General features: G+C 38.8%; 1 protein-coding gene across 9 annotated transcripts in view; it reads right to left on the bottom strand.

The window, feature by feature from the left end:
• Positions 1-13,449, bottom strand: part of RHOT1 (ras homolog family member T1) — a 77,226-nt gene that overhangs the window by 17,579 nt on the left and 46,198 nt on the right. For all 9 annotated transcript variants that reach the window (XR_002073757.2, XM_019423870.2, XM_019423867.2 and 6 more), the window contains exons 9-16: positions 10,353-10,451; positions 9,720-9,828; positions 8,842-8,962; positions 6,570-6,654; positions 6,061-6,206; positions 4,553-4,653; positions 2,136-2,266; positions 1,331-1,414 (exon numbers count right to left, since the gene is read on the bottom strand). Coding sequence is in view for 8 of the 9 variants with exons in the window: in XM_019423870.2 (XP_019279415.1) it covers positions 1,331-1,414; positions 2,136-2,266; positions 4,553-4,653; positions 6,061-6,206; positions 6,570-6,654; positions 8,842-8,962; positions 9,720-9,828; positions 10,353-10,451 (876 nt within the window). In the remaining variant the exon portion in view is untranslated. The remainder of the gene's footprint in view (positions 1-1,330; positions 1,415-2,135; positions 2,267-4,552; positions 4,654-6,060; positions 6,207-6,569; positions 6,655-8,841; positions 8,963-9,719; positions 9,829-10,352; positions 10,452-13,449) is intronic.

Here is a 13,449-nt window from a genome sequence, read left to right as displayed (position 1 = left end):
TACACACGTTCTCTATACAGATTAGACAAGCTATAGAGATTAAGTCAACTGCCCAATATAACACATCTACCAAGTTATCAGACCAAACTTTGAGCTCAGATGTGATTCCAAGTCTCTTCTCTTTCGAACAGACTACAGACCACCTTTTCTCCTCACCAATTAAAAAAAAAAAAAGCAAAAACAAAAACAGAGCAAAAGACTCTTTAAGGTCATTTTGTTTGACTTCACTGCCTACTCTCAATGTTTATTATAAAACCTCTAAAGAAATATCCCACCTATAATATGACAATGATCTAACTAGAGTAAAATTCAGTACTATTGAGTTATATAAGAGAGTGTATCTTTGATGAGAGGAAAGGGGAGATACAGGGTCAGAAGCAATTCAATATATTCCAAATAAAACACTACTATAGCATGGGTATTCAGAGACATGAAAGATATCAATTTGCAAAGAACAATAGAAGAATAAAAACAGGAAAATTAACAGCCAGCTACATTCACAGAGTACCCAATGAGTAGAACTAAACTTATAGGAGAAGAATGGGAGATAAACCAGGTTTAATAAGAAACTGACAAAGAACTTTTATCATAAAGAGGAAAAACTGTATAAAATTCAATGTGATCATCTGTCTAGCAGAATAAATAATTTCCAAAAAGAAAAAGAAAGGAAATGAACTCTTTCTGGTATCTATTATTTGTTAGGAGCTCCTCATATTAGCTAACTTAGTAAGAAACTCAGGCTCAGAGAGAAAAAGCCACTTGCCTGAGGTCACCCAGCTAATCAATGGTGGACCAGGGCTCCAACCAAAATATGACTGGATCCAAGAAGAACATATAATCTTTTACTACTGTATTTCACAGTATCTTTTCAGTCATATACTTCTTTCATCCGTTTTTTTGGACTAACACATTTGGTAACTATACTCCTCCCTGCTAAATAGATAAAACTCGATTCAGAGTATAGATAAACTACCAAAAGCACCCACAGTAAGTTTTCATATTGATTTCTAGTCAACAGTAGAGGAAGAAACATTTTTTTAAATAAAAGCGGAAGAGGAAAGAGAAATTATTTTTTGTTGTTGGTTTTACTTTCTATTGTGTATAATACACAATTTAGCACACAAATAGATTTTTACTTATATCTACACCCATGTAATCACCACACACATCAAGGGAATTAAAATTAATTCCAATGAATAAACCAAGTGAAAGAAAAAAAAATCACAAAAGTTCTAAAAACAGCCACTAAATTAAATCCAATTATGTTTTCAAAGTCATATAAAAATACACCTAATAATTAGTAATCTTTACATGCCAGAGAATTTCTTACCAACAAGTATTTCTCTTGTCCGTAGACATAAACAGTGTTAATTGCATAGTAGGATTTATGATCATCACGAATTTTCTTCTGTCTCTGAAAACAACCGGAAATCTCAATATTTACAGTAAGCAATTACAGTATCTAGTTTTCATCAACACACACTCTGCATGTACCTTTGAGTGTGTTACAAATAAAAGGGCGTTCCTCCCTATGCTATGTATTATTTATCCATACAGAGGGGACGTTGATTTTACGTTCCTTAGTTCTTAGGTCTTAAGGTGTTAGTTCTTAGTTCAAAAGATGCATTTGTTCTGCACAAAGTAAAAGCAGGAGCTGAAAAGGAAGTAAACTACACCACTGCCAAGTGCACTGCAGAGCCACCTGCTAGCAATGCTCCTTACACTATAATTTGGTCCGCCATGAAACTCGTGTGGAAATACATCCATCTCCGTACTCAGGGCAGTAGCCAGAATTAGATACGGTATTCAGTTTGACGTATTTACAGTCCATTCACTTCAGGCCAAGCACTGTGTTAGGTGCTTTCACAGATGTATTCTATTTATTTAACCCCCCACCTAAAAACACTGCTTAGGAAAGCAAAAACAAAAACAAAGGATAACTAACAGCAATGAAACCAAGATAAAGCCAGTTCAACAGGATTACTGTTACCCTTAGATTGCACTTTACTAATACATACAAGTTACAGACTGATCTGTAGCAATCATCTAAAAAAGTTAATGGCTATGAAAAAATTACGTAAACTCGTGAGGATAAAAAGTTGTTGGATAAAGCTCTATTTTCTGAGAACTCTCACCATTAAGTTTCTTCCAAGAAGAGCCTGAAGAACTCCACTCTTCCCACAGTTTTTCATCCCAATTACATTACATCTGAACACATTTCTTTGAGTTTGTTTTTTCTGAAGGTCTATCTTTTTATCTCTTGTTACTGAAAAGAAAAAAAAAAACCTAATTATGTACCACTTAGACTCACTAAGCCCCCATTTCACATTCTGCAAAATATGGTATTGCTATCTATCATTTTTATGAAGTGTATGATTAATAAACATACTGTGCAACAGTCAAGCTGTATGGGAAATAAAGCACTAAATATAATACAGAAGGGCTTCACTTAGTGGAAAAGATGCATTTCTGAAAGTTGGCTCTAAAGTGATATTTATTTCATCATAAAATAAGTAGTACATGTTCATAAGGAAAATGATATCCAAAAAAACAAATGAAAATTACAGTGAATACAGCCAACATTATATCCCATCTATTTTTTTTTCTATGATAAATGACTGTCATAACAAATGACAAATTAAGAGATGCTTTCTCCAATCTGCACTCTTTTGAATCTATAAACAGGAAAGGAATATGCACTCTGGGCTTAAGTGGCCTTCCCAGTATAAATGTGTAAAAGAGGCAGGCCAGGGGCGCCTGGGTGGCGCAGTCGGTTAAGCGTCAGACTTCAGCCAGGTCACGATCTCGTGGTCCGTGAGTTTGAGCCCCGCGTCAGGCTCTGGGCTGATGGCTCGGAGCCTGGAGCCTGTTTCCGATTCTGTGTCTCCCTCTCTCTCTGCCCCTCCCCTGTTCATGCTCTGTCTCACTCTGTCCCAAAAATAAATAAAAAACGTTGAAAAAAAAATTTTTTTTTAAATAAAAAAATAAATAAATAAATAAAAGAGGCAGGCCAGATAGCAATGCTCCAACGGCAGAGCAACTGTGAATCTCTTCCAGAGGCAAAGAGACTTCCTTAAGCTGTACTCAAAAGTTCAACTCTAACAAAGCTCACCAGAGGCATTATTTAGAGTAGCCCCAAACTGAAAATGATACAACACTCACTCCCACACACACACACACTCCAATTAGGGGCTAGTTAAATAAGTATTACAACATCCATATTATGGTGCATTATTTAACATTAAAGATTTATAGAAGTACACAGAAACATGTCCCCAATATTTTGTTAAGTGAAAGAACCTCATGCTAGCTAGCAATTAGTTCCTTGCTCTTTGGTGCTGAATTAAATAACATTTAACTGGTTAACTACTTTTTTTTTTAAGTTTATTTATTTTGAGAGAGAGAGAGAGAGGGAATACAGGTGGGGGAGGGGCAGACAGTAAGGGGGAGAGAAGAGAAGCCCAAGGAGGCTCCGTACTGTCATCGCAGAACCAGATGTGGGGCTCGAACTCACAAACCGTTGGGATTATGAGCCTAAATCAAGAGTCTGACACTTAACTGACTAAGCCACCCAGGGGCCCCTGGTTAACTATTTTTTTTTAATGTTTTTATTTATTTTTGAGACAGAGAGAGACAGAGTGCGGGCAGGGGAGGGGCAGAGAGAGAGGGAGACACAGAATCCGAAGCAGGCTCCAGGCTCTGAGCTGTCAGCACAGAGCCTGACATGGGGCTCGAACTCACAGACTGTGAGATCATGACCTGAGCTGAAATCAGACGCTTAACCGACTGAGCCACCCAGGCACCCCCCGGTTAACTACTTTAAAGGGTACCTGCTCTGTCGATTTAAGAATGGTTGTCTTCTTGTGCTGGAACTTCCTCCTGTAAGATATGGCATTTCCCCCCACCAATTAGGAAATAAGAAAATCTTGAGGGGTGAACTAGCCACGTGGAGCCTGCCTGGGATTCTCCCTGTCTCCCATTCTCTCTGCCCCTCCCTGCTCATGCTCTCTCTCTCTCTCAAAATACATAAACTTAAAAAAAGAAAAAGAAAGAAGAAAATCTCGAAACAATCAGTTCCCTAACTTGTTATATCTGTTCCTATGGTATTCTTTAAGTGGAGCACACTGCTTAGCAAGAATTACAAAGTCTGTGAAAGATTTACTAATGTAGAAAATGGTTACAAAACCACAAGTTACACAATTAGTTCAATATCAGGATTACGTGTTAATAGGTACAGTTTTTAATGTCTACAGAAAATTAAAACACAAGATAAACTGGCACATTACAATACACTTAATGCCCACAGCCCTCCCTGATTTTCCTCAGTGGAGTATCCTCAGAGGGAAACCAGAAGTTAAACCTCTACCCTTTCTTTTTTGATAAACAATAAAATCTAGACTCTCGACTCAAATTACCAAATGGCAGGGAGAACAAACAGAGTGCAGGCAGGGAAGACTAACGAAGATGAGTTTATTTTCACTCTTTTCACACATGAAACCGGAATAGTAAATAACGTTTCTAAGCATGGAGTGAGTAGTATTCAAATACGCACCTGTAATGGCTGAAGCTTGGGACTCTTGCTCGGTCAATATTGAATAGCCTAGATAGCCCAAATACTCCAGGCAGCGCTGGACGTCTAAATAGGTCGTGAGCCTAGGAAAGGGAAGAGGTGAAGATCAGAAAAATTCCTAAATGAACATTTACAGAAAAAAAAAAACAAAACCCAACAGCTTAAATATCTTATCACCAGACCCAGATAATTTTTGTCAGACTCTAATTTCCCATGTGCCCAACCACAGGTTTCCCTACACTGACATTCTCAAGGCAGAGAAGAGAGGGAGGGAACGCAAGATTGGCAGGGGTAGAATGGGATTCCTGTATCTACACACAGATGAGCAGTGAGACGCTGGTAAAATCTAGGGCAAGGATAGTTTACATTATCTGCTTCCCAAGTTACACAGCATATCGCAAATACTGGCTGGTTGAGGATTTGATAATTAAATCCGAAGAAGTTTGCAAAGGGTGCAAAAATAACTTGAAATTAGCCCTTTTTGTGATGTGAGAAAAGAATAGGTCCTGGTGTTGAGAAACTTAGTCTCACCAAGGTTAAAGTAATAATGTCATCATGCATGATCAGAGGATGTCCTTAGTACCCTACATACAATGTCAACTACACTGTAAACAGACTGTAGATAAACCCTCATTAAAAAGTGTGTCAAGGGGCACCTGGGTGGCTCAGTCGGTTAAGCGTCCGACTTCAGCTCAGGTCATGATCTCACAGTCCGTGAGTTCGAGCCCCGCATCGGGCCCTGTGCTGACAGCTCAGAGCCTGGAGCCTGCTTTGGATTCTGTGTCTCCCTCTCTCTCTGCCCCTTCCAGCTCATGCTCTCTCTCAAAAATGAATAAATGTTAAAAAAAAAAAAAAAAGTGCGCTAAAACAAACAACAAAGGGGAGTCTGGGTGGCTCAACTGGTTGAGCATGCAGCTTTCGAGTTCAGATTAGGTCATGGTCTCATGGTTCGTGGGATTGAGCTTTGACTTGGGCTCTGCACTGAGAGTACAGAGCCTGCTTGGGATTCTCTCTCTCCCTCCCTCTCTGCCCCTTCCCAACTTGCATGCACATGGGCACTCTCTCACAATAAATAAACACTTAAGAAAATAAACAAAAATAAAAACAACCAACCAGAAAACCCTCAAAATTAAGTCTTCACTGTCAAGTAAAATATGCTCTCCCCATATTCTGGAAGTGTAAGAATTCTGTAATAGCAATGAGATTTCCAGTTCCCTTAATCAAAAAAGTATGACAATCTAGTTCAATTTTGATGTAAGACTTATTACTGCTTCCCTGTACATCAACCAAAAGCAAACACATCCCTTCCTGATAAATTGACAGAACGTCTAAAGTTCATCTTAGACACTGCATCAGCACTATAAATCCTGCTTACAGTTATGACTGAAGCATTTCGTAAGACCTGACAAATTTACAAAATGATGAATGTGACGCATCATAATTTTAAACGAGCTATAACTCTAGAGGAGATAGGTGAGCTCTGTACTCACGTCCACTGGGAAAGAAATCCCTGGTAGGTTATCCAGCCTCTTTCATTTGTACAAACTGTGTTATTCACATCTGGCCCCCACGGTATGTAAGGGAAAACTTTAAACAAATCTTTAAGCTCATCAGGTGACAGAGCACAGTCTCTATCCTGAAGATACATAAGGAAGTATACAAAATGTTTAGATATGTAAGAGAATAACTCCCAAACATAAGAACCCCCAGTCTAATAAGGCTGTGCTTCTAAAAACAAATGGAATTTTACATTTTATCAAGAAAATTCCTCTCATGTACATAAGAAAACCTAGAGTCTATTAGAATCTAACTTTTTCATCTTGAGAAAATAATAAAAGTAAATAAATAAAAGAAAGTATTTTTGTTAGTCTAACTTAACAAGTTTGAGCAATTCTTGGCTATGTGACATGAGCATCCCATAGCTAAGGAAACAGAGTTAAATCATTTACAGAAAAATATTTTATTACAAATCATGGAAAACTGCAGCTAAAAAGCTTACCAAATCATGCTTGTCAAAGGTGCTTTGGAGAAACAAATATGCGTGATGATTTAATTCAGTAGTACAATCAGGAGGTATTTTTAGCCTGTAAATAAAAATATTTCAAGAGTAAAATAGATCATTAACCAAACATTACAATTTAACTTAAGAAATGAATATAAAACTGCAACAAGTCTTTTTGTGGGACGATAGCATTTATAAAGTATCTTTGTTGAAGCCATTTATTTAGACTTTCCCAGGGTAAGTCAACAGAGTGGGATGGCAATCCTCAGAAGAGCCATGATCATGCTCACTCTGAGCTAACACAAAGTTTTCTCAAATTTCTGAAGGGCAGGTTGAAATAAAAATTTTACAAGTAACACTGATTACACTGTAACGGGTTTGTTCTTCCCATAAACAAATTTTAAGTCATAACTGTTGCTTATATCAACATTGTAATGAGTTAAAAATGATGTGAGCCTCAGGTAATTATTTCTGCCTGATTTGACCTTTAAACATCTGAAGTTCAGTTCAAGCAAATGCACTGAGCTAGGTACTAGGGACACAAAAACACGACAGGCTCCCTACCTCTACGGAACCACATTCAAGTGGGAGACAGATCACAGACAACCTCACTATTGCAAAAGAATGAGGCGAGTGGTGGATATGGGTAAGCCAAGGATGCTAGGGGAGCCCACACGAGAGGGGACATCTCTGGCCCGGGGATGGGAAGGTGACAGCTGTGTTGGGAGACATCATCACCTGAATGGTGATTTGAAGGATAAAAGCTAGTAAGTAGAGTAAGGGAGAGAGAGGCAGAAAGTGAGACTACCTGGGCAAAAGCCTGGGGTACGAAACAACAGATGATTGGGGAACTAAAAATAGCTTAGTGTTTACTTCTAGAATGAAGGCAGGGAGTGAGCATGAGCACAGCAGATCATGAATGACCTTGTATAACATGTTAAGAAGCTTGAGCTTTATCCTGGCTCAAAGAGAAGTGACATGGGCAAATCTGTATTTATAAATCTATTAATCTAGCAGCAGTATGAAGGACAGAAGGAGATAGTTTAGTAAGAAGGCTAGAAAGATTCAAGTGGTGGCTTTACAGGGCTATTCTACAGAAAACAAAAGGCAAAGAGCCTAAAGAAATTGGAAGATATTAGTGTGAACCACAAAGCCATTAGCAATGGCATTTTCTTACTGTCATGCTTAAGAAAGCAGTAAGCAATCTCCTGTAAAATTTATCTACCCATGTTAATGGCACAGAAAACTTGACAAAAGATCCCGGGACAAATTCATTCATTCAATATATTTTTACTGAAAAATCTGGGAAATTACTTGAGCCAAGATTTACTAACTTTGACAAGAGAAGTTCCAACTTAGACCTAATGGACCAGGAATCCAGCTTGAAAGAACTTTGCTTTCTTGATGAGAAATGAAAAAAACAAGAATCTTTCTGAATCCTTACATAGAGAGCGAGGGGTGCTATGCTAAAATAAAAAGGGACAATATGAAGACAATGTGCCACAGGGGAAAAAAAAAAGAGAGAGAGAGAAAGGCTAAAGACCCAAAAGGCTAGATCTTGGGACATCGCTTCCCTGAAAAGCCCACCTCCCTAGGGCACAGGAAAGGCAACCAACGGTAAGGCAGTCTCCTGTTTTAGGTGACACTGGTCTGTTTTTTAACAAACACAACTTACACATAGCATTATCTACAGGAATATAACTACAAACAGGCTGGCTATTTAGGAAGAATACTTTTTTTACCCTGAGCTAAGAAAAGGCCATAAAACTTAGAAGAAGGACCAATGAAAAGAAGTGAACTAATAGACTCTGACCTCTTGACTCCAAATGCAAGTTTGTCCAGCACCTATGATCTCCTTCCATAGTAAGATGAAAAAAAAAAAAGATACTTATATTCTCCATGAGAAGAAGAGGAAAAGTTTATGCCATGCTATAAATCAGGGGCTCTCAAGTGGGGGTGATTTCACTCCTGAAGGAACATTTGGTAATTTCTAGAGACAACAGACATTTTCAGTTGTCACAACTGGGGGAGGAGGTGTTACTGGCAACTATGGATGTGCTAAATATTCTATAATGCACAGGGCAGACTCTATAACAAAGAACTGTCTAGTCCTACATGTCAATAGTGCCAAGGTTGACAAACCCTGCTGTAAACCTCTCTATAAATCTAAATTAGTCCTGAGTACCTCAAAGCCTACCTAAACTGTGCACTAAATAAAACTTAAAAATATTTGGCAAGCAAAATTAATTAGAAGGCCAAAGGTACATACAAGGGGAATAAATATTCAGGTGTCAAATCCAGATCATCATCATAACCAAATCGTCGAAGCACAGTCCAAGTAGTTTCGTGTCTCCCTCTCTGGATAAAAAGTGTGTGTAAAAAAAGAAAACCTGAAATAAAATGAATTAGTAAGTACAGCTGATGTGAACAAGGGTACAAAGTCACATGGGAGAAAAGCATGTAACTCATAATGGCAAGAGTTAGATCCATGAACACATGCATAAAGCTTTGCATATGGAAGGTCAAAACAAAATGCAGTTTGCAAGTCTCTGAATGAAACACAACAGATTTCAGAATCATTTCACATACACCCATGTCAACAAGAGATGCCAATGGATAAAAGAGCCAAAAATGAATCCTAAGGAATACATCGACATTCACAGTTATATGATAAAAATAAACGGAAGTCATTTTATTGCTCTTTGAACTTATTTCTGTAATGGAAAACTATGGTTTTCAATTTTGTTTCTTATTTCACTGAGCCTCCAGAATACATTCCACAAGGAACATTTTCTACTCAGTAAATATGACTGGTAGACAAAATGTCTTCCCTAAAAATAATTTCTATCTAAAAGATGCCTTTAAGTAGTAAGAATTTTAAGATAAATTTGTTTGTCCCAGAAATCTCTGTCCATCAGATGGACCTCCGCATTCCTAAGAACCAAGCAATTCCCCCACCTCTAATTTATGCTGACAGTAAGGATGATTATCCCCACCAATGGCCTGTCTCTTCTGAGTATCCAAGTTAGATTTCGGGCGTATCAGTAAATACTAACATTTCCTTAAAGTATACATAATGCTATAAAGACCTTCACCTTCTGCCAAAGTTTGAAAAGGTTAAAAGGGGGAAAAATACCATTCACCCACCTTTCAATGTCAATCCACTATCAGCCACACCATCACTTATGTGTTTTCGGACTACATTCTTGACATCTTCCAGAGCTTGGGGAGCTAATGGAGTGTTGAAACAAATTCTCTAGCAAAAAATGTAAAAATGAATTTAAAAACAAAATAGCATTAAAACCACAAACCATATAAAACGTTAATCTAGCAAACATTAAATCAGTTGTAACCAAAAGAAACAAATTCTAAATTAGGATAATCTCCACCTTGCCTTATTTATTTAAAACCTATCATACACAGAAGGAAAGAAACCTTCCATACTCTTTCCATTGTGTTTCTTATACAGAGTTTTCTGTGTACCCATGTTATACAAACCAAGAAAGAAAAAAAAAATTCAGAGTTCAGATTTCACATCATCTTTAATACACCCACTGTATACCATGAAATGACAATGTCAAGGAGTCCCCTCAATTCCTACGCATAGGAGAGCTTTATACCTCAGGTAAAGACTGAAATAGCTTGATGTGAAAGAGTTTTACGTGAAAGAGACACGTTTATCAACATAACATTACTGAAGTCAGTAAGTTTTTTTATAGGTTTTCTCATCAACCACCCCCCCCACCCCAAGATAGAGAAATGCCTGAAGAATAGGGCTACCTGAAAGAAGTTGAGTTCAGCATCATTGAGAGTGCCATCATTATCTTGATCAGATATTTTAAATATACGGGTGAGGGCTTTTATACAGGCTGGTTTCATCTAAACATCATTGAGAAAAGAAACAATTATGTTAATTAAAATAGTTGGGATTTCAGAGGCACAGTGTTCAGCTCCTGATTTTGGCTTACGTCATGATCTCGCATTTCACGGGTTCAAGCCCTGCATCAAGCTCCACGCTGACAGCACTGAGCCTGCTTGAGACTCTCTCTCTCCCTCTCTCTCAAAATAAACAGACAAACAAAAAAATAGCTGGGGGGCGCCTGGGTGGTTCAGTCAGTTAAGCATTTCACTTTAGCTCAGGTGAAAATCTCAGTTTGTGAGTTTGAGCCCCATATCCAGCTCTCTGCTATCAGCACAGAACCAGCTTTGGATCCTCTGTCTCCCTCTCCCTGCCCCTCTAGTTCTCTCTCTTTCTCTGTCAAAATAAATAAATAAAATTTAAAAAATTAAATGAAATAAAAATAGTTGGGATTTCAAAATATGAATTTCATAAGCAATGTTAAGAATAGTTCTGACTGGGGTGCCTGGGTGGCTCAGTCGGTTAAGCGTCCGACTTCATTTATTTTTATTTTTTTTTTTATTTATTTTTGGGACAGAGAGAGACAGAGCATGAACGGGGGAAGGGCAGAGAGAGAGGGAGACACAGAATCGGAAACAGGCTCCAGGCTCCGAGCCATCAGCCCAGAGCCTGACGCGGGGCTCGAACCCACGGACTGTGAGATCGTGACCTGGCTGAAGTCGGACGCTCAACCGACTGCGCCACCCAGGCGCCCCAAGCGTCCGACTTCAATTCAGGTCATGATCTCGCGGTCCGTGAGCTCGAGCCCCGCGTCAGGCTCTGGGCTGACAGCTCAGAGCCTGGAGCCTGCTTCCCATTCTGTGTCTCCCTCTCTCTCTGCCCCTCCCCCGTTCATGCTCTGTCTCTCTCTGTCTCAAAAATAAATAAATGTTTAAAAAAAAAAAATAGTTCTGATTGTTTTCACTATCAAACATATAACATCAAATACAGCATGAAAAATGAACTGAAGCAAAACCATTAACTTTTATTTTTTATTTTATTTTTAAAAAAATTTTTTCTTTAATGTTTATTTATTTTTGAGACAGAGGGAGACAGAGTGTGAGTGGGGGAGGGGCAGAGAGAGAGGGAGACACAGAATCCGAAACAGGCTCCAGGCTCCGAGCTGTCAGCACAGAGCCCGACGCGGGGCTCGAACTCACGGACTGCAAGATCATGACCTGAGCCGAAGTCGGACATTCAACCGACTGAGTCACCCAGGTGCCCCTAAACCATTAACTTTTATACTCAAAACCTTTTTAAGTAAATGAGGCACTATTTACTTAGACCAATATACAAAGTGGTCAAATTCTGCCCCTCATGACCACAAATTCTCCAAGGATAAGCAAAAAAGAAGTTCATCTTTAGAGATGTATTTTTCCAGTCATATAGAAAAGAAATATTTATTTATGCCCTCCTTTGTTTCATAAAGACTTTGAATTGACTGGAGTGCCTGGGTGGCTCAGTCAGATAAGCATCTGACTCTTGGTTTCGGCTTGGGTCATGATGTCACGGTTCGTGGGATGGAGCCCCACATCTGACTCTGCACTGACAACATGCAGCCCACTTGGGATTCTCTCTCCATCTCTCTCTCTGCTTCTCCCCTGTTGTCTCTCTCTCAGAATAAATAAATAAATACTCAGAATAAATAAATAAATACTAATTAAAAAAAAGAATTTCGGGGCGCCTGGGTGGCTCAGTCAGTTAAGCGTCTGACTTCAGGTCAGGTCATGATCTCCTGGTTCATGGGTTTGAGCCCCACATTGGGTTCTTTGCTGACAGCTCAGAGCATGGAGCCTACATCAGATTCTGTGCCTCCCTCTTCCTCTGCCCCTCTCCTGCTCGCACTCTGTCTCTCTCTCTCACTCAAAAGTAAAATAAACATTAAAAAAAAAATTTTTTTTTTAAATAAAAAGAAAGAATATGAAGTCACTTATAAGGGCTTTCCTTCCCAACTTCTGATTTTTCCCCCCAACTTCACTGAGGTATAACCAATTTCTGATTTTTGACCAATCTTCTGGTAGAAGAATGGGACTAAAGTTTTGGTCACGTGTGTGTGTGTGTATCAAAGTTGGGAATTAAGTGTACTTATTCACAAACAGGTGGCAAAACAGCACTGGTTAGAAGCATAAAGGCTTTTATTAACTCCCTCTTACCAGAATTACATTTAAAATAGAATCTTGCCTTTTGGGACTCTGTAAAACTTTTATAAGTAATGTTGCTAGAGACATATTTTGACAACTTCCTTAATTTTGTTTTAGGATTTATAATGGATAGAACAAATACTTTACTATTTAAAAATAAGGCCCACAGGCTTCTAATTTGTATAACTGCTGTAAGATAAGCGCTGTCAACAATTTTGAGAAAATGGAACTTTCAGAAAGATATCTAAACGTTGTGTTAACCCGGAAGGAGATCTCTTATGGACAGTCTGAACCTGAGAAATGAAGATGGCAAGGTGAGGAAATGTGTACTTATTAACTGAAATCATGCTATCCAGAACAAACAGTAATGAGGAGTTTTGATCATGCTATCAAACTCAAATGCAGAAAAGAAATTCTTTTAAAAATAGGAAACGGGGCACTTGGGTGGCTCAGTTGGTTGAGCATCCAACTTCAGCTCAGGTCACGATCTCACAGTTCGTGGGTTCGAGCCCCGTGTTGAGTTCTGTGCTGACAGCTCAGACCCTGGAGCCTGCTTTGGATTCTGTGTCTCTCTCTTTCTCTGCCCCTCCTCCACTCACATTCTCTCTCTCTCTCTCTCTCTCTCTCAAAAGTGAATAAAAACATTAAACAAAAAATTTTAAAAAATAAATAAAAATAAAAATAGAAAACAGATGGAGCGCCTGGGTGGCTCAGTTGGTTGAGCATCTGACTTTGATTTTGGCTCAGGTGATGATCCCAAGGTTGAGGGATTGAGCCCCACATCAGGCTCTGAGCTGAGCATAGAGCCTGCTTAAGATTCTCTCTCTCCCTCTGCCCC

The sequence above is a fragment of the Panthera pardus genome, unplaced genomic scaffold (assembly GCF_024362965.1).
Source record: "Panthera pardus isolate Hobbes unplaced genomic scaffold, ASM2436296v1 HiC_scaffold_3, whole genome shotgun sequence".
NCBI classification, from domain to species: Eukaryota; Metazoa; Chordata; class Mammalia; order Carnivora; family Felidae; genus Panthera; species Panthera pardus.
The sequence above is the reverse complement of the archived record's forward strand: the minus strand, read 5'-3'. Positions and strand labels throughout refer to the sequence as shown.